The following is a 20,000-nucleotide window of genomic DNA, read 5'->3' on the forward strand; positions in this document are numbered from 1 at the left end:
GAGAGAAGGAGGGAGGGAGGGAGAGAGGGAGGGAGGGAGGGAGGGAGAGAAGGAGGGAGGGAGGGAGAGAAGGAGGGAGGGAGGGAGGCTTTGCTGGTGAGCTGGAGAATGGAAAAAGAGGATTTGGTTGCGGAGCTAAACGGCGAGCTCTGCCAATGCCGCTGACTGCCCAGGAGATGGCGAGCGAGCTCCACGCCTGGTGAGGCGCCGCCGCATGGTCAAGATCAACAGTGAAGGGCGGCGCAGCCGGCCTGGGGTCGCCAGCTCGTGCGGTCAAGGCCCGCTGTCAGGCGCGGCCGAGCGTCTCGGAAAGCCGGAGATCGTAGCTGCAAAGCTGGCCGGGACAGCGGAGTCAGATGGACCCAGCGGGCTGCCAGAGACTGGAAAGCGTCGCGGCCGCCCCTTTGTGTGGCAGTACGTCTCGGATCCGAAGCCTCCTTCGCCTCTCGAATCACGCGTAGACGCACCGGCCTTGATCCTCCACCGGCGGCGCTCGTAACCTTCCAGGTTTTGGAGGCGCTCTTCCTGCGGCCTTTCAGTCTCCACCCGAAGCAAAGGCCTCTCCCTGAAGCTCCCTTCGCCTCGCGGGCCTCCCTATCAGCCCTCCGACCACCGACCGGCTCCGCTCCTCCCTCCTCAATTCAGAATATAAAAGGAATGCATATAAATAACAAAGTCTTCATCTGTTATTGATTTAGCCGTCAATTCAAATTCCACTGGAGAGCGTTTGAGCGCAGTTTTAATCTTCAGCAAACCTCCCGTTTCTCTTAGGCGGGGAAAACTGACCGGCAGACTACAGATGAAAGGAAAACCTCGAGGCAATCCTCCCTATCCACGTCAGGAAACCTGAGAAATGGACCTGGGAAATAGGATGCGGCCCTGGAGTCTGGAATTTACAAAAAAGAAGGCGGGGGTGGGGGTGGGGGGAACGATGGAGAAGAAGGGGAAACAGGCCCGTTTCAAATGAAAACACATCTTGTGAGAAAAAGAGAGAAAATGTCAGTATCTCTTCCCGAAGTGGAAGGTCGGGACGGTGTGGCCCCATTTTCAGGGGTTATTTCTTCTTGAAAGATTGAATCGTGGTCACTTTTCTTTTTCTGCCTCTCTGTCTCTCTATCGGCCTGTCTCAATTAAAACGAAGTTGCCTGCTCGAAGTCGGTTGCAAGATACGAAAGAAATCAAGCCGAGGAGGAGAAAACGAAAGTAGCTCCGAACCTTGGGTCTCTGAGCCTTCTCCGGCAGATCCATAGGGGAATCCAACCGCCAGAAGAGTTTACATATCGTGTGGGGTTTTACACAACTGTATTTAACTCACATACCAAAAGTTAGCAGCCATTGAATTCATCGCGCCCGGGCGCTAACAACGACGAGGCATCCCGCTCCTCAGCGGCCATTTCCCTGAGTGGCAAAAAGCCCTCAGAAAGCAAGTAGTGCCTAAAAATTGCGTCTAGAGGTTTAGGGTGTATAATTATGGTTTCAGTCTTCAACTGCTGTGTGCAGGCTGCCGGGAGAAGGCGATAAGGGATAAGCCTGAAATGTTTCTTTTTCAGAAGTAGAATTTAATTGGGAATTTTTTTTTGAGCTGGTCTGGTAAAAAATATAATTTTAGACACCACAAATTATATGCTAATTTAAAGTTATCACTATTTATCTTAAAGGCACAGGAAAAGGAGAGGGAAGGGGTGATGGAAGTGGAGAGCCTGGAGGTTTTACAGACCAGAACTGGTGTTGAGTTTCCTTCATCTATAGGGAATCCCATAGCATTCAGGATAACAAGATTTTATAATAAATAAGACCAGTTTCTAGAGGCAACACAAGCTTGGAAAAAGAAAACAAATGTATAAAGACTCAGAAGAAACAAGAGAGTTCTGTTTATTTGTATCTCCCTAGGAGTAAAAAAGTGATTTTTAAATGCCTGAAGCACTGCCCATGTATCTCAGCTCACAGACATTGCATCTACAAAAATAATCTCTGTTGTATAAATATGCAGCACTTTAGAAGTAGTTATTTATCATCACTTTCAGAAACATATTTTTTTTCTTCCTGGACTTCAGAGCTCCACATGTGTTAGATGTCTTAAAGCTCCACGAGAGCCCAATACATTTGTTCAGACAGTCAAGTTCTTCGCTGGGTTCTGGATAAAAGTTCCCACCCATGGCCACACTGATTCAAGCCTCTTTCAGGGAACTGAGGAGATGGTCTCAATTCTAGCCCCACAGACTGGAGGCCAAGGAGAGGGGATGAATTTATACCATCCGTGGGTCACTCTGCCAATTGCAGCCATTTAAATATCTGCATCTAGAGAAATGAAGGCATCATGAGGACACATTATTTCCAAATTAAAGATTATAAAAGCACACATCTACAAGGTGTATTAAACACAAACAATTACAACAGCAAGTGAAAGACCCAAAGTCAGAAAGATTGTCTTCACTCCAATATTGATACAAACCCTATTTAATAAGGTAGCTGCTTTTAAAGCCATCACAGTCCCTCCAGCCTCCTATTTTTAGACTTTCCCAGTGACCCTAGAACACTGCTTGCCCAGAGCTGTTTCCATTTGCCTCAGGGAGACTGCTGAGAGCTAATGATTCAATTACCCAATCACAGGATATGAATGACTGCAAATCATTTTGCCCTAATGGATTATGAAGATAAGAAATGCTGGAAACAGGCATAAAAAGTGATTTAAAAAAATAAAACCCTAAAATCAAAATGGCACTTCTGAAATTCATCTGGGGGGATTATTTAAAAATACTTCAAGTCCTTTATACTGGCCTGGAGGGAGAAACAGAACATTAAAAAGTCATAAAAAATAAACCTAGACAAGAGCAAAATAAAAAATAAACAAGTAAGAAACAGAACTACAAAATCAGGTTGGGCAGCAAGAGGTTTTAGAGCCAGATAAGGGGAAGAGAGAAAAACAATTCACAAAATTTGCCATTACTGGCAGGGGAATGGGGGAATTAAATACATATTCAAGTCTTTCCAAAGGTCTTTTGGAGGCAAGTGGAAGCATTTAAACTCTCTGTGGCCAATCTGGCCCACATCAGGAGACAGTATCTTTGAGCTTGGAGACGATTTTCTTGTCTTTCACTCTTCGGTTCTGAAACCAAATGGTCACTTGTCTCTCGGATAGGTTCGTGGCAGCCGAGATCCGCCGCCGCTTGTCCTTGTTAATGAACTTGTTAATGGCATACTCGTTCTCCAGTTCTTTGAGCTGCAGTTTGGTGTAGGGCACCCTCTTCTTCCTCCCCCGACGGTAGACACACATGTCTGGCTGATTTAGAGCCACATCCCCTGGTATAAAAAAACAGCACAGGAAAAATTAGACCGGGATATCTGGAGCACCCAGCTGGGGACTGTGTGTGTAGACTTGGAGGGGGTACAGAGGATGAAGAAAGACAGGCTGTTTACACTTTATTATTATTTACACAGACATATTATTTACATGTTATTAAAGAAAGATTATTTACACTTCAAAGTGAAGGCCAGTATGATGGATCATCATGGTTTCTCAAACCGGCATCTTAACAAGCCTGAGATTTTATGGTGTAGTTGCTGGGGACTCTCATAAGGACAGTTTCTGCAAATGCTGGTTGCAAACACACAAACATACACAGACTTAAAAAGAAATAGCTAGGCTGTTTGTTCAAACTTTGACTTTTCGTGTTCCTGCGTTTGGAGCTTGTGAGCTCTTGGAAGCTTTAGTGGTCACTCTGGGTTATTCATGTCCTTGAAAAGTGGGGCTCAACTCCGTGACACCTCTTTGGGGAGGAGGGACCAAGGCCTGAGCAAAGGGCAGCAAAGACCTTCAACTTTAGGAGAAAAATAGGCCTATGCCCGCATACAGGCAGAAAAGGGTTGTGAGAGAGGCAATTTAAATCAAAGGATGAATTTACAGATTTCACACAAACTGGGCCGACTGCTCCACTGAGTTAACCATGGTTGGGGGGAGGAGGATAGGTGCCCAACTCCCAAGCAGGGGCATAGACTCCCAGTCCATTCTTTTCCTTCTTTTCTCTCTTCCTCTCCCTCCCTCCCTGCATCTCTCCCTCTTGTCCTTCCCCTTTTCCCAACGTCCCTACCTGGGAAGGATGATTTCCAAAAGTGGGAGCCCTGTGGCTGGTCCTTGGCGCAGTACACCTGGCTGTTCCACCCGTTGGCCAGCGTCCAGGACTGGTAGCCCTCCATGGAGATGTATGCCTCGTGCCGAGGCTCCCCGGAGCCGAAGGTAGACACCATGTCGATGTAGCCGGGCACATGCTGGTAGGGGCTCGTGTAGCCCTGGTAGAAGGACACCTCCTTGGCTCGCGCGGGCACCTCGTTGGCCGGTACGCTGCTGCTTGCCAGGCCCGACACGTCCATGTACTTCTCCACCGGGAAGCCTCCCAGCGAAGCGTGCGGCGACGACTTGAGAGCATTCTGCTGTAAGCCCACGCCGTGCGACATGCGGCAGCTATAGTAGCCGTTACCGAAGTGGTAGCCGTAGCCCAGGGCCGGGGCGCCCGGGGGCGCTGCAGCGGCCGCGCCGGGCGCCGGGCACTCTTTGGCGGAGGAAGCCTCCGGGCGCGCCGCGACCACAGCCGAAGATGACGACGACGAGGCGGAACCCGCGCGCTCAGTGGTCCCGGGGTACGCGAAGCCAGAGGCCGCCGCCGCCGCCACTGCCGCCGCCGCCGCTGCCGCGCGTCCGGAGTGTGTCCCGGCGAACATTGGCGCCGAGAGGAAGCCGCGACACTGGCCCGGCGCCGCTGCCGCCACGGAGGAGGAGGAGGAGGAGGAGGAGGCCGGGGCCGCCCCGGCGGCCCCGCCGTCCGCCCGCAGCCCGTCCATGTCCCAGCTCCCGGCGCGGCTCATGGCCCGGCCTGGCCCGGCCCCGGCCCCGGCCCCGTGCACGACCCCATGGCGCGACGCGCCTCCTCCCTCCTCTCCTTTCTCTCTTGTTCTCTCGCTCCCGCCCTCTTCCTCTCGCCCTCTCTCCCTCTGCGAGCCTCCCGCCCGCCCGCCCGCCAGCCCGCCCTCCAACAGGTTAGCTCATCGCGGGACGTTTATAAAAACGAAGTTCAGGTTGGGAGGGGGCCTGAGCTGGTCGGGGGGCCGCCTCCCTCCCCGAGGGCTCCCCCTCGGGGCCGTGCCATTGGCTGCGCAGGGCCACGTGGGGGTGGGGGCGCGGGACAGCCTGGCTCCGGGCCCCGGCCCCTTGGACCCACCCACTCCGGCCCCTACTCCTCCCCAGCCCTTGCGCAGCCCACCGCCCCTTCCCGCCTCCCCCGGACCCAGGCGTTTGCGCCGCAGCCACCCCCACGAGCTGATTGCGCGACCGCCCATCCTAGGCCCCGTCTGCGACTGAGGCGGGCGCCGAGGCCTGCGCCTTGTCTCGGCCACGGCAGTTTTTGCCACCTCTCCTTGGCTCCCTGAGCTGCACAGCTAAATGAAGGAGAAGGACAGGGATGATCAGAATGATGTGAAAACAGACTGATTTTTGATCCTGTTGTTTAATTCCTCGGATTAGCTGACCTAGACCCCAAACCCGAGGAAGCTAATTTTCTCTACCTTGCATATTGCTACGGGGCAAAGGCATTTAACGCGTGTTCTCCCGGGCGATCCTCCGAATTAAGACCAATTGGAGCAGACCCCCCCTCCCCCAATACGCACACACCGTCCACCCGGAAAATGCCCACGAAGCCGCCCTTGGGGCCGGGGACAGAGACTTACAAATAAATCAAGCGGACGAAAAGACCCGTCCTCGGCGCGGCGAACCAGAGGATCTGCCCCAGCGAAAAAAGTCCGAACGCCTGGTCCACGCTATTCGCCTCTACACTCAGGCCAGCCGGGAGTTGCACTCCCGAGCTGGGCTCCCCAGCCCTGGCGCAGCCTCCCCGGGTCCGCAGAAAGACCCTCTGAAGGACGCCGGGAGAAAGCCACTCTGCCGCCCTCCAGGAAATTTCTGCGCCTCGCCCAGCAGCTGAACTGCCTCTTGCATTTTGCAGACACCACCCACCCCCTCCCGTTACTCACACCAATTAATTGAAAACTTCACTTTCCCAGGGACCTTTGTTTCGTTTTCTTTTCCAAGCTGCCAACTGCAGAGAAGTGAGAGGGGCAAATTAAGAGGGTGTTTTTCCCAAGCAAATTTGGGGCTCGTGATGGGAGCAGCCCAGAGCAACAGGGTCTGACTTCGAGGGGGTAGGGTGGGCTCCGGGCAGTCCCGCCAGGGTGTAGGGATCGCAATCCTGAGCCCTTTTCATCCCTTCCATTCCTCAGCCACAGAACCCCAGTCCATCATCCTCCACCTTAGACGTTAGCGGGGAGCCTATGTGAGTTCTGCGGCAACTCTAAGGCTCCACTTTAGCAGCAACATTAGATCTGATGAGCCGACAGTACTGGGGTGGGTGGGAGAGCCCTCAGAGTGAGCCCATTTCTCCTGTACCAGCAACACCCCAGTCCAGCCCACCTCCAAGAAAATCACTCCCCTGAGCCTGTGATTGATGAAGCCAGCTTGTCACCTAGCCCCACTGTTCCTGGACCAAGACAGGACCTAGATGGGGCAACTAAAAGAGCAAGGGAGGCCCTCTTGGACCTGGCCCGTCATCGCAGGGTGGGCTGCTGGTGTTGAGAGTGTTGACACGCAGAACGCAGTAACCATAAAAGGCTCAAATAAAGGGGAAAGTTATGAGAGGGGTGCTGGAAAGGAAAAGCAGGAGAATTTGTTTGACCTTTTTGAAGTCCTAGACATGTTCATGATCAACCAAAGATGGGAGGGGCCTAAACCTCTGCAGAAAATTGCAGAGAATCGAAGTTTGCTAGTAAGAACAATTTCGGCTACTTGAGAGAAGGCAGAAGTTAGCAAGAGAAGCTGGATTTGTTTGTTTGTTTGTTTTTTTAAATGCCAGTCAGAGCCAGGTGACAGGGTTGCTGACTTTTTGGAAGAGTTTGGCTGGGTTCTCTTTACCCAACAATTTCAGTACCAAACCAGTCATGGGATGCCGCCCCCTGAAATGCTCTTATTTTTCCTTTGTATCCCCTTCTTTTTCTCAGAGAGGGAAACATGGAGATACTTAAAAAATTGTTTTTTCTGTTACCTCAAATACGTTTGTTGAAATATTTCTAAGACATAACTGGAACCAACAAACTTTCAGTCTCTCAAAACTAAATATCTCTGTGATTTTGTGCCCTGGAATTTCTGCTCCATTTTCTATCTGATAAATATATTTTAATGACTGATTATATGCTAAAAAAATGAAGAAAGTGAAATTAAGATAGGAAGGAAGAACTTGTCAAGTTTTGCTGATTTCGGACAGCCCTTCACTTTTGGCTTAATTTTCCATGCAGCAAATTAAGTTGTGCAGGACTGGAAGCAAAGTCTGAATTAATGCTCTCGTTGAAAGACACTTCTCAATGGTGGCCTTGCCTCCAGTTTCCTTGTGGAACTCTGGCAAGACTTGGAGCTTCTCTACCCATCCTAGCAGGTATTCAGAGACCAGGGAAGTTTTGAACAGTAAGGAGCATAGCCTCTTGCTATTCTGCAGCTGAACCTTCTTCCAGTACAGCCTTCTAGGTCCTGGCCCTGGGGGAGGGGATTCCCCTTAGGAAAGAGACTCTGACTGGACCCTATGAGGGCCCCCTAAACCTAGCATCCCAGGGAAGCTGCTGCTATTGGATCATAGGGCAGTGGTTGAGTACCAGGCAAAGTCAGGGCTGCTCTGTTTATGAACTAAGACGACACATAGTTTACAAGCTGGGGGTGGTAGGTAGTGGAGGGATTTTGAGGCTGAATTTGCAGGAACATTTCATTTAGCTTGTATACCCTGTATCCAAGCTGATTTTAGGTTTAAACTTCACGGGAATAACTTTCTTTAGCTGGCCAGGAGCACAGACTGAACACTGTGTGTGGGTGGGTAGGTGTATTATGTTGGGGCTTTAACAACAAAAATACTCTCTGTTAAACGAAAGTCTTTGCAAACAAAAATATCCCCCAAAACTGATGTGTTGTTATTCAGTGATTTTTGCCATCTTTCCTGATTTTGGTGAGAAACTCAAGGTGGCTCTTCATTGCCCAAAGTCCTACTCTACCAGAGAGAATCAGGTCACCTCTGGTCTCCCCTCCCATCCCTTGCTCCTTTCCCTCCTTTGCCTGCCCAAGCACCCTTTTTGGGAACTGATGATATTCTGTAAGTCACATCCTCTCTTTTCCTCCTTGTAGCTGATCTTTCAAATCATGTCCCTGTCCTGGGTTGGGGAAGGGGTAGATACAGGCTGCGATTTAGATGTATTGAAGAACATAAGTTCCTCTGCTTGCCAAGACAGAAATGAGCTCAATTAACCACCTAATCGGTGGCCATTAGGGCCAGAACAACAATAGCCGGGTCCTAACAGAATGGGGTCCTGGGGACTCCTTTGAAAGTGTTTTCCTTGATGGCCACAGCAGAAAGTGCAGGACACCACTCTAATTAACTTGAAAGAAGCCAAAACTTCAGTGTAGAAATAAAGTCTTAATTCCAAAGTAAAGTCCAGCAGAACTGGCTGGACAGTGCTCTTAACCATGTCTGTGCTCTGCCAACTTTGGCGCTAATTTTCCCTCTGCAGGCAATACCCAATTTCACTCAGGCTGGAGATATCAAAAGGATTTAAAAAAACAGCAAACCCGGGGTGAAGAAAGGGGTCTCTAGCAAGAGCCAGACAGTGGCATCCTGAGTTTAGGCACTTTCTGTGTCTGAGATGTATTCCATTTGGATTTAACAGCACAATTAGGCTTTATTAAATGTAAATTGTTTGCAACAACAAAAAACCTCTTCAAACCGAAGCGTTATTTGGTGAAACCAGGTTTACCTCCCGCAGGGCGGTGAGCCCTTGTTTGGGATGGAGAGAACTCCTACAGTCCTGGCGGGAATTAAACACAGCGAGAGGCTTCCCTCTCAAAGAAGCACTAATCTCACTGCGAAGGGGGACCCGGAGGGTGGGTGCAGAGCCCGAGGACCCGGGTAACTTGCTGCTTTTTTCGCAAAACAAAAGATGGGACAGAAAACCATCTTCCGCTGTTTTGTCCCACAACTCAAGGTGTGGGGTTATCCTCAGAATACTTCTCTAGCAGCATCATTGTTAACTGAAGTCCAGTAAGTGCTCACTCTGTCGGCCCTATGAGATGAAAGAAAATAAATCTCTCTCTCTCTCTCTCACCCCCACCCACATTCCGCAGAGCCCCACTGTCTCGGTGGGAAATCCAGCTGTGGTCACAGGCAGCAGAAAGGGATGAAGCTTAGGGAAATGCCTAACCACGAAGGGGCAGGGCGGGGCGGGGCGGGGCGCGGTGGGCGGAGGAGGCCAAGGAAAGGAAGCGGAGGAGTAAGTGGTCCGGCTTAGCTTCCCGGCTGGGCGGCGCGCAGTTCCCCAGGCTCGGCGCTAGATGTCCCTGCAAGTTTTCCTGTCGCGTCGAGGGCGCACGAGCTTCAGGCAGGCAGCGAGTCCGGGGTAGCCCCGGAGTCCAGGGACAAAGTACCCTCCCAGCCCCCACCCAAGGCGGTCCTGGTGGGCGCGGGATTGTAGGGGAAAGGAGGAGGAGAAATAGAAGCAGCCCAAGAGGCCCGGAGGAGACGGCGCGAGGCCGGCCTGCCAAGGGATGGCAGCAAAAAGTTGCCAGTACAGAGTTTTCCCTGCAGTCGCCAGACCCGCATCCTCCCTAAAAAACCGAAACCTCCAAGCCGTGGGGACCGCACTCAGCCTAAAGAAAACATACCCGGTGTTCGCTGCCCGGGTTCTAGCCGTCCTGCTGTCCCGCCGCACTCGGCGGCCCCAGTCCTCGAGCGAGCTTGCGTCCGGCTGCGGGCCTGCGGGTTTCGGGCCCCGTTGACCCGGAGCCTTCCTCGCCAAAGGCAGGAGCCAGGCCCCGGCGGTTGCGGGGCTCAGCGACAGCTCCGGCTCTACCGCCGCTCCTCCGCTTGGGCAGCCTGGACAAATTTTTACAACCTTCAGTCGAAGGCCAAAAGTGTTTACCACTTCACCTCGGAGGACCCGCCGCTGCTCAAGAAACAAATATTTAGTCTGGAGGCCTAACAACAAAAACAAATTTAGGCCTCTTTCCTGTAATTCCTCCTTTGGAGTAAAAAGTGCTTTTCAGCCCTTCTGGAGAAAGCCCTTTCCGAACCCTCACCCCCAACGCATCTTAAAAATTCCTGCCAAACCACGCGGGCATCGGTTGATTTTTTTCTTTTTTGAGTGAGTCTTGTGCCTTGGTAGTGAGTAGGAGGTTTTGGTGGCCTGGAGGCTGCGTCTGAAAACCAGAGACTTTTGACAGGTGGTTCCCAGTCTCAGCCTGGACATTTCGGGAGAGGTGCAAGGTTTGGGCATTTCAATAATGAACCCCAACAGAACCGTGTCAGTTTTCTCACTACTTCTATGCAGACTCAATGTTTTTGAGTATTTAAAGAAGACATATGCAAAATAAAAGAACCAACAATAAATGCTGCCCAAAGCTTTAAAACCGTATAGTTTGGATATTATCAGAGATAACTTAAATCACAAGCAAGTTCTCTAATCTCTGTGTAGAAGCTTTCTTATCTCTGAAAAAGGGATAATAATAGAATGATCTCTAGAGTTGCTCTGAGCATTAGAGAAGCTAATATATGTAAAAAGCACTTGTAATTTCAGAGTTAAAGCTCTATATAGGTGGGCCAATATTACTACTACTAGTAAATGTGGAATCTACATAAATTAAGGGACATTAAATATTGTAATGGAATGTTCACCGTCTCCCATGAAACACTGTCTGCTAAACGCAGTTCAGTGAAAAATTATGGGTGTCTTTTAGTGTGAGTAGTTTTCCTGACATGGTCTCGAACATACTTTTCATGATAAATGTGCTAGAATACGCAATATTAGTGTTATTTAAAAGGTGCAAAATAGTTTTGGAAACCACTAATGAATGAAGGTGTCGCCGAGAAATGGTGTTTTCCCTTTTCAACAGACTGAGGTCCGGTTTGCCACAGGTTTTGGCACGAGGGCCGAGGGGTCCCCGAGGAAGGGAGGAAGCTGGAGACCCACCGGCGGGGTGAAGGAGGAAGGGGCTGCCGTCAGCACCCCCGCCCCCAGCGGCGGCTCCTGCGATTGAAAGCAGCTCACAGCCGCCGAAACCGCGAGGAAAACAGACGGGGGCGCCAAACGACAGCAATAAAGGCATCCGCGACTTCCGCTTAAGTCGCGCCTCCGCCCGATCCCACCCCTGCCAGGGCCTTGCCCCCCCTCCCCCACGCTGCCCACGGACCGGAGCCTGGACCGAAGTGTCCCATTCAGTCCCCAAAGCTAAGTGGGACTAGGGGGTACCCTTACCAAGTTCCTGGGACAGCAACCCCCCTCCGCTGGGCGCGGCCTTCCAGGGATGGTGGAACTGGGCACTTGGACTGTGGAAGGAGAGGGAAGGAGAGGTGGGATCATCCGCAAGGCTGAGCTCTGACCACGTTAATGGCCGAAAAGCCGGCGCGAGAAGGGCTCATAGTGCTCGGAGTCGGGTGGCCTCTGGGGCAGGGGCGGAGGTGGACCCGGGTGATGTCCTCCTCTGAGCTCCCGACGCCCATTATGCGTCCCACATCTCACCTCTCCAGTCACCAGGTGCCTATCCAGCTTTCCATTTCTCACCTTGCGGGAGAATTCCGTTTTATTACCTTAAAGAGGCGGAATTGATTTTCGAAGCAGAACTCGCGTTGTTGAAATAAGTGGGTGCCAAGGGGAACAGGAGGGAAACTTTTGGCATTGACTCTGTGTATAAATGTATATAAATATACTTCACACCTCGCCTCCTCTTACATTCCTGACGCGCCCCCAACGGGTCCAAAGTTAAAAGGAAAGCGCCAACAGAGAGATGGGCAAATAGATCTCGGGTTTGCCCCTAACACACCCCCGATGTGCTGGGTGTGGCGGCAGGGAGGAAAGGGGGGGGCCCTGGGTTGGGGTCTGGGTTGGCGGTGCAAGACCCGAAACCAGCGCCCAGATTGCCAGGGTCTCTCGGCAGCTTCGGAAGCTCGCAGGCCGACCTCTGGGTCCCGTCTCTATCCGCCCTTGTTCCTGCCGGTGGCCGTGGATCTCTCCCCTTGGGCAGCTGGTGGGTGGACCCGCACAGCTCGTTGGGGGTCAGAGCATCGTGGGGCGCAAGCGAGGGAGGAGACGTGCAACGGCCTTGAGTGAAGATTGATCTTCGTTAAAATGGTTGCCACCAGCGTCATTATGACCATCAAAGTTATCGCCAAGAGGCTCAGCCGCCAAGCTCAGGTCGGGAGGAGCAGCAGCAAGGCTAGTCCGCGATTTTTCGCGCCCAGAATCAGCGCAGGGAAGATCTGGGGCCACAGGTAAGAGGCTGGGGTGGGGGAGAGGAGGAAGGGAGAAGGAAGAAGAGCAGAGTGGGGAAGAGAGGGCTGGGGGATGGTAGGGGAAGGAAACTAAGTCTCTTCTTTCCCATCCTTGACCTCGAAACCCGGCAACTTTGCCACAAATTATTCGATTTGAGGAGGGGGGGGAAGCTGGCAACGTAAAAGTGGATTTGGGGCGGCCCATATGGCGCTGTAAATTGCGACTGTGTTTAAAGTTAGCTGTTGAATTCTGCTATGAAATCGTCCAGCCGAGTTCACTTCCCCCAGGGAAAATGCGTAGGTGAGAAGCCTATCCATCAGCAGGATTATAAAAGTAAAAAACCTAGGACTTCAAGTTCAGAACTCACTCTGCAAACGGTATTAAAAAATCAGAGAGGACCTAATGATTTCCGTTTGGAGGCGCGGGCCCAACGCACCTCCCCAGCCACGTAGCACTAAAGTGCTTTCAAAACTCTGAGATTCTCTCTCTCTCTCTGTCTCTCCTTTCTCTCTCTCTCTCTGTCTCTCCCTCCTGGGTGGGAGGAGAGTAGCCAGGCTGAGGCGAAGAAGTGGAGAGAGAGAGAACGCGGCGTCCTATTTGTTAAATAAAATACATATTTGGTTCTGAAATTCGAAAGATAAGTAATCCACACAGGAGCGCAAGGTCTTCTCCTTAGCAACTCTTCCTACATCCTCCCCCTGTCCCCCCCCTTACCCTCCTCCCGCTTGTAAATGTTAAAAACAAACAAACAAACTTCCCGATGATCTACTCTGGAAAATCAAAGCATTATCTATTATTTAACACGTATCTGTGTCCGAGGAAAAATGAGGAAGGCGCTGCATGATTAGGACCTAAGGGGCAACCCAGCAAACTGAGAGCGTAATGATGCCCCTAAATGAAGGGGGAAATGTGCCGCTGCGCGCTCTATTAATCAGACTGTCAATTTCACCCCCGAGGCCAAACCCCTGGGCGAGCAGAACCGGCTCTGAGCGGGCAAAGGACCGGGAGCCTTCCTCCTCACTTCTTGTCTCTTCTCGCCTCCTACCTGGATCTATTTGTCTGCTCTGAAGCCGCCTTCATTACCCACTGACAGGAGCGTGTATTTATTTGCTTATAAACCTGTTACAATAAATGATTATTCGAACGGCGTCATTCGTACCTTAATGACGAGGGAGCGCTACTTTTTGATGAATGACATCTCGGGCTCGGAAGGATGTATGGGTCATTTTGACCAGTCATTCCCTCGCTGTGGCATCCCACAATTTTTCCGCCTCCCTCCAAAAGAGATAATAATATTTAGAGGCGCTCGCTGGGGCTGAATGAGAATTAGCCCTAGGCGCAGCCCATCATTAGGACGGGACAGCCGGGCCACTGTGACAGTTTTTAGAAAGCTGAGATGATGGAAAGAATAAGAAAAGAGATGATTCTGATGGAGAGAGGGCTGCACAGCCCCACAGCCGGCAAGAGGTTCTCCAATTTGTCCGACTCGGCTGGCAATGCTGTGCTCGAGGCCCTGGAAAATTCGCAGCACCCGGCTCGCCTCAGCCCGCGCCTGCCGTCTGCCCCCCTGCACAGCGCTCTAGGAGACCTCCCTGCCAAGGGCAAATTCGAAATAGATACTTTGTTCAACCTGCAGCACCCGGGCAGCGAAAGCACCGTCTCCTCCGAAATCGCGTCTGCAGCGGAGGGCCGAAAAAAGCCGGGTCATTATTCAGAGGCGGCAGCCGAGGCGGACATGAGCAGCGACGTGGAGGTGGGCTGCTCGGCGCTGCGCTCGCCCGGCGGCCTGGGCGCCGCACCGCTCAAGGAAAACAATGGCAAAGGTAGGTAATCGCGCCGCCCGCGACGCGCTCTCCAGTCCCATCCTCTCTGTTCCTCCGCTGCCCCGCCGGCCGTTCTTGGTGCCTTTGCCCCTCTCCGACCCTCTGCAGCGAGCTGCACAGAGCTGGTTCAGGCGGGGGCGGGACGCAGGCGTGGAATCGTGCCCTCCGGCTCTGCTCCTTGAGCCTCCCAGAGAGCCGCAGGCCTGGGGCCTGCCCTCGCTCCTGAGTCCGAGAAAATGTTTCTGCGTGCGGGTCTAAACGCCCGTGCGAGCCGACCTACCCCTTGCCATCCACTGAGTCGCGCTGGGGGAAGGCTTCCCAGGGCAGCTGCTCCGAACTCCGCGGCCTCTGAGCCCCAAGGCCGAGTGGAGGGGGCATTCTAAGTCGAAGGGAGTCTCGCTGGGAGCCTCGCTGGGCGCCTCTGGGAGACTCTCTTGGGTCAGCGGCAGAGAGTTGAAAAGTAGAGTCCACCCCCAAATGGTTCCTGTTTGAGCTACTGCTGTCTTTCCAATCTTAAAATATTTTAAACCAAATCCCAAAAACTGTCAAAGAAAGGTTAGAGGCCGTACAGAAAGCTGAACTGCGGTCTCCAGATCATGGCAAATCCAGAGCTTCTCAAACTGAGTCTAGATGTAGGCATTTTCCCTTGGCCAATTTTCCTCCTGAGTTGAAATTTCCTTTTATTAAAACAAAACACCCCCCCAATTGAGTTCCTATTATTTGGTTATGAAGAGCTCCCCAAACTTTATTGATTCCATTAACGGCAGCAATTTGTAAGCATGACAGATCCCATCAATTCAGGCAGCGCCTCGTCTTCCTCTCGCGGCTTCCCCCATCCTCGTGCAGCCCCAGCGCGGAGATCTTGGTCCTACAGTGACTCATGCGTTGTTGGCCGTTTGTTTGCCAGGGTTCGCGGAGAGTGGCTCAGCCGCGGGCACCACGACGTCTGCGTCGGGCTCTGGCCTCGGCAGCCTGCATGGAGGCGGCGGCGGCGGCGGCGGCGCGGGCGCAGCGCTGGTCGGCTCCGGCTCTGGCGCGGATCAGGTGCGGCGCTACCGCACGGCGTTCACCCGCGAACAGATCGCGCGCCTGGAGAAGGAGTTCTACCGGGAGAACTATGTGTCGCGGCCCCGCCGGTGCGAGCTGGCCGCTGCGCTCAACCTTCCCGAAACCACCATCAAGGTATTGATTCCAGCATGCGCCTGTTCTAGCCTCCTCCAAGGTGTCTGGGTTGATTTTTGTTTCTCCTTTCTGGGTGGCTAGATTTAGCTGAGGGCCTGAAAACCCGCGGGGAGAGTCACCAAAGTCACTATTTCTCAGCTGCCGTATCCGAAGGGTTGGCCGGCCTGGCTGACCTGGGAAGCCCCCGAATGGCGCAGCCCATGCCTCAAACGCTCTCCTCAGCTCAGCGCCTGCCCAGGTGCCCCTAGCCCATGTCCTTGGCCTCACTTTCCCCTCGGCGGCAAAGCCGTCTGGTCTTTGTTCCTCTGGCACGAACCAAGGGTGAAACTTTCCATTTGCTCTTGATCTTGGAGATTTATTTTCCACATAAATCGTTACAATAAGGAGAAAGGATACTGTATTTTAAAAAATCGATTAGGTTGAGAAAGTTTTGTAAACATTTTTTCTCCTGGGCAAAGGGAAAAAAGCAACCTCCTGGGGGGAGCAACGAAATTGTCCTTATTTACATATCTTTAGGTGATTAATTTTATTATACGTCCAGGAGAGATAGCCGGGAGGCTGGGCGATCCTCACGGAGGATCTGGCACTCTAGAAAAAGAAAAGAGGAAACTCCACGGGATAGGGGAGGAGTGTGAAAGTCTCCCTTCGGTTTGGTCAGGCTTTCTTTAATTTAGAGTTGTGACGAATGATGTCTTCATTAGATACCGTGTGGGGAGGGGTAGAAAAGTCCCTTTCCCAGTTTAAGAGGATGTTGCTCCCGCCACTCATTTGAAGCAAAAGATTCCAACAAAACCATCCCTTCAATATCAGAACCGGACCCGTGCCAATCGGGACAATTCCTTGCAGCTCAGAGGACTCAAGACCTCGCGCGGCGACTTTTTAGAAAAGCTGCCGCGGCAGCTTCTCGTCAAAGGAGGCCTAGAATCCCTGTGCAAATCCTGGTATTGAGAGACGGGTGCTTGGCGAGGCCGGGCACCGGTGGGTGGCGGGAAAGGGAGGAAAGTTTGGGCTGGGACGAGAAACGCAGCCCAAAGCTACAGAGCAGAAGCCCGAGGAGCCGCAGCAATTGGTCACAGGGAAGAAGACTCTTGTTCGCTTAGGAGGGTGTGCCTACGGCGCTCCACACTGCCGCCCACACTGTCCCAGCTGGAAGAGGAGAGGAGACTCGGGGCTGGGCCCGGTCGGAGGGGCGTAGGCCAGGCTATTCGGAGGTCCGGGAGGGGCGGAGAGGCGCGGGGCTGGGGATGGGGCCTCGGGGCGCTCCCTAACTCGGGCTGCGGCGCGGCTCTCCCCGCAGGTGTGGTTCCAGAACCGGCGCATGAAGGACAAGCGGCAGCGCCTGGCCATGTCGTGGCCGCACCCGGCCGACCCCAGCTTCTACACCTACATGATGACGCACGCGGCCGCCACCGGAAGCCTGCCCTACCCCTTCCACTCGCACGTGCCGCTGCACTACTACCCGCACGTGGGTGTCACGGCTGCGGCCGCGGCCGCTGCGGCCTCCGGCGCAGCGGCCGCGGCCTCATCGCCCTTCGCCACTTCCATCCGCCCGCTGGACACTTTCCGCGCGCTCTCGCATCCCTACTCGCGGCCAGAGCTGCTGTGCAGCTTCCGCCACCCGGGCCTCTACCAGACGCCCGCGGCCGCCGCGGGGCTCAACAGCGCGGCCTCGGCCGCAGCGGCAGCAGCAGCTGCGGCGGCCGCGGCCTCCTCGGCCGCGGCGGCCGGGGCGCCCCCCAGCGGCGGCTCCGCACCCTGCTCGTGCCTCAGTTGCCACAGCAGCCAGTCGGCCGCGGCGGCCGCAGCCGCTGCCGCCGCCGCCCTGGGCTCCCGGGGTGGCGGCGGCGGAGGCGGCGGGGGTGGCAGCGGCGGCGGCGGCGCTGGGGCCGCCGGGGGCTCGGACTTCGGCTGCAGCGCCGCAGCGCCACGCCCCGAGAGCGGCTTCCTGCCCTACTCAGCCGCTGTGCTTAGCAAGACCGCCGTGAGCCCGCCGGACCAGAGGGACGAGGCGCCGCTCACCAGATAACTACGTCGCCGCCGCCAGGGGGCCGCGCCCGCCGCTCGGAGTGTGCCCGGGAGTCCCCTGAGCGCCCCCCGTGCCCCCTGTGCGCCCACGTGCCCTCTACTCTCTGCCCGCTGCTGAGGCTGTCGCCAGGCGGCGCCCCAGCGCGGGAGACCTAAGGGAACATGTCCCGAATTGGGGGGAAGAGCCGGCACGAAAGCTCGGCGTGCTTCCCCTCAAATTATTTCTATTTTTGTATCTGCTACCCAGCCACCTCCCCTCCTCTAAGTATGTTTCCCGCCGCCCAGACCCCGCATTTTTGCCTCTGTCCCGAGCTCTTGGTCTCCCCAAGACAATCTCCTCGCCCCTAAACTAGTCCTCTGGGGTCTCGGGTCCTGGCTTAAGCCGTCAGGCCTGGTTACTCGGCTGAGCCACGTGGCCAGAAGCAAGGAGAACCACAACAAAGAGAAGGGAATGGTGTGCGCTAGTGCTTTGTGCGGGAGAGAAATCCACCCCCGATGTTCCTGCTGCTTCTCTGTTTCTTCCATCCATTCTTTTCTTTAAACGAGGGTGAGAGGAGGTAGCAGTTTTTCTCTCATCCTGAGCTTGTTAGGGGCCCTATCCGAGGAGAGCGGAAGAATGGAGGTCTGAGAAGAAGGCCTGGAGGGCGGATGGAGAGCGCGGGCGGCTGCGGGTGTGTGTGTGTGATTGTTTACTGCGTGCGCGGGACAAGGATGGTGGGGCTGCGGCCGCCGTCCCCGGAAAGGACAAAGCCCCAAAGCCGAGATGGGAAGGGGCGGCGCCTGTCTTGCCGCCTGTCTCTCGGCCCACAGCCCTTCTGTCTTCTGATCAGCGGTTTGGGATGGAGGCGTCTTGCATATTTTATGCAAAAAGTAATGGCTAATGAGATTGCCACAGCCAGGCCAGGAAAGGAAAGGGAAACGAGAAGATGGGGAGGGCAAGACTGACAGATCGCTGTAGTATTTGAAGAAGCGTTTTCAGCTCAGTTTTCCAAGGATTGGGTTCCACTCCATCTGGGAAATACTTGAATTTCTAGATCTATATTATCCTGAAGCATTTCCTTAGACACTTTTCTAAGTTCGAACTCTTCCCCTCACCCCCTTCCCTCCTCGCTTTTCTTTTCCTCGGATAAAATGGTTCTTGGCTTATTTCTCACGCATGTCTATTGCGCCTTCGCCTCTGCAAAGCCACCGCTGGGTTGTTGAGACCCGCTCTGCCAACCCCAGCTACTGGAGGGGTTTCCTTGAACTTGAAGAAAGGCACATCAAAACCCACCAGTGTTAACTGCCACGTCAATTTTGATGCTAATAATGTGCAGATTATGACGAAAATTGCCAATCATGCTCTCTGATGGACCTCCTTTGAATGTGGAATTGGAGAAAAGTTCCCCGCACGGAGACCTGCTGTCAAGTACTAACAACCCGCTAAGGGAAGTCATTAGGAGAGACAGATAAGAGACTCGGTACATAAAACATTGTTCTTGGTGCATAGAATGTATGTTATTTAATGTTATCTCTGTTACCTGAAGTGATTTCGCAGAAGAAAGCCACGTTCTTATCATCTCAATTGCCAATTTTCATTTTGGTAACTTGGACGCCCTGGGTAGACTTTTCTCTAAGTTGATATTCCACCAATGTGAGCAGCCTCATTAAATCAAGCCCAGATATTTCCATAATGCTCCCTGCAGAGCCACTTCGCTCCTCACATAATGAGCTTTTCTGAAGAGCCCTAAAATAACTTGCTAGTGCATGTTTAGACCCAGCGAAGTGGGTATGTGTGTGTATTTAAATGTGGGTGCTACCTACATATTCGTGTATGTGTGTGTATATATATGTATATATACATACATATATAGATATCTGGTCTCTTAAACATATACATATGTAAGAGATGCACCCACATCCATATATACCCATTGGCACTCTTTTCTGTGATTTATTTCAAATTCATGTTCTGACATATTTGTGTTAAAGACACTGGATATAAAAAAATTATTTCCTAAAAATAGGCTTTCAGGAAACTTTTGAATGAATTCACTTTACAGGGGAAATTATTATTTTCATCAAATGGAAAATATTTCAAGGGGAAACAGTATTTTCCCTGGGATCTATTAAAATATTCCCATAAAATATTAGAGAACTTTCCAATGAAATAGCAATGATCTAAACCTCAACTTCTGTATTCTTTTTTCCTTTAAAGCGATGAGACTACTTACATTAAAAATTGATTATACCAGCTCTTACTGCGTTTACATTAAAATATTAATATATAATTTAAGGCTAAATAAAATAAACCAAAATATGGTACCCTTTTATCAGCTTTACCTTTGTAGATTGTTAATGTCTTTTCTTATGATCAGCTATCAGATGTATATAAGTACTTTAGGCAATAATGTTTACACTTCCCTCCAAGATATATATTATTGATGAGAACGCTGGTTGGTAAAATTAACATAAATTCATCTTATGTTAGGTCCATTGGATCTGGTTATTATATTAAAACAAAACTGTAAATAAAGTCTTAGTGCTTTAAATATTGCTGGCTGTATGAACTCACTGTAAGATATTTTACAAATGTGCAATAATTATAAAGCTTTGTATATTATGTTATTTATTGTGTTTGGTCATGTAAAA

The 20,000-nt window shown here is 52.4% G+C and overlaps 2 protein-coding genes across 2 annotated transcripts; one reads left to right on the plus strand and one right to left on the minus strand.

Moving 5' to 3' along the window:
• Positions 1–1,854: 1,854 nt before the first annotated feature.
• On the minus strand, positions 1,855–4,935 carry HOXD13 (homeobox D13). The gene is made up of 2 exons (XM_027115059.1): positions 4,089–4,935; positions 1,855–3,300 (listed from the first exon to the last, which is right to left on the minus strand). Exons 1-2 carry the CDS (start codon positions 4,858–4,860, stop codon positions 3,050–3,052), a joined length of 1,023 nt encoding a protein of 340 aa, XP_026970860.1. The 5' UTR covers positions 4,861–4,935; the 3' UTR covers positions 1,855–3,049.
• Positions 4,936–13,549: 8,614 nt separating this feature from the next.
• EVX2 (even-skipped homeobox 2) lies at positions 13,550–17,370 on the plus strand. The gene is made up of 3 exons (XM_027115068.1): positions 13,550–14,162; positions 15,070–15,344; positions 16,642–17,370. The coding sequence occupies exons 1-3, from the start codon at positions 13,736–13,738 to the stop codon at positions 17,368–17,370; spliced, it is 1,431 nt and encodes a 476-aa protein (XP_026970869.1). The 5' UTR covers positions 13,550–13,735.
• Positions 17,371–20,000: the final 2,630 nt, after the last annotated feature.

The sequence above is a fragment of the Aethalodelphis obliquidens genome, unplaced genomic scaffold (assembly GCF_003676395.1).
Source record: "Aethalodelphis obliquidens isolate GAN/ISIS:26980383/991018 unplaced genomic scaffold, ASM367639v1 scaffold2, whole genome shotgun sequence".
In the NCBI taxonomy this organism is placed as follows: Eukaryota; Metazoa; Chordata; class Mammalia; order Artiodactyla; family Delphinidae; genus Aethalodelphis; species Aethalodelphis obliquidens.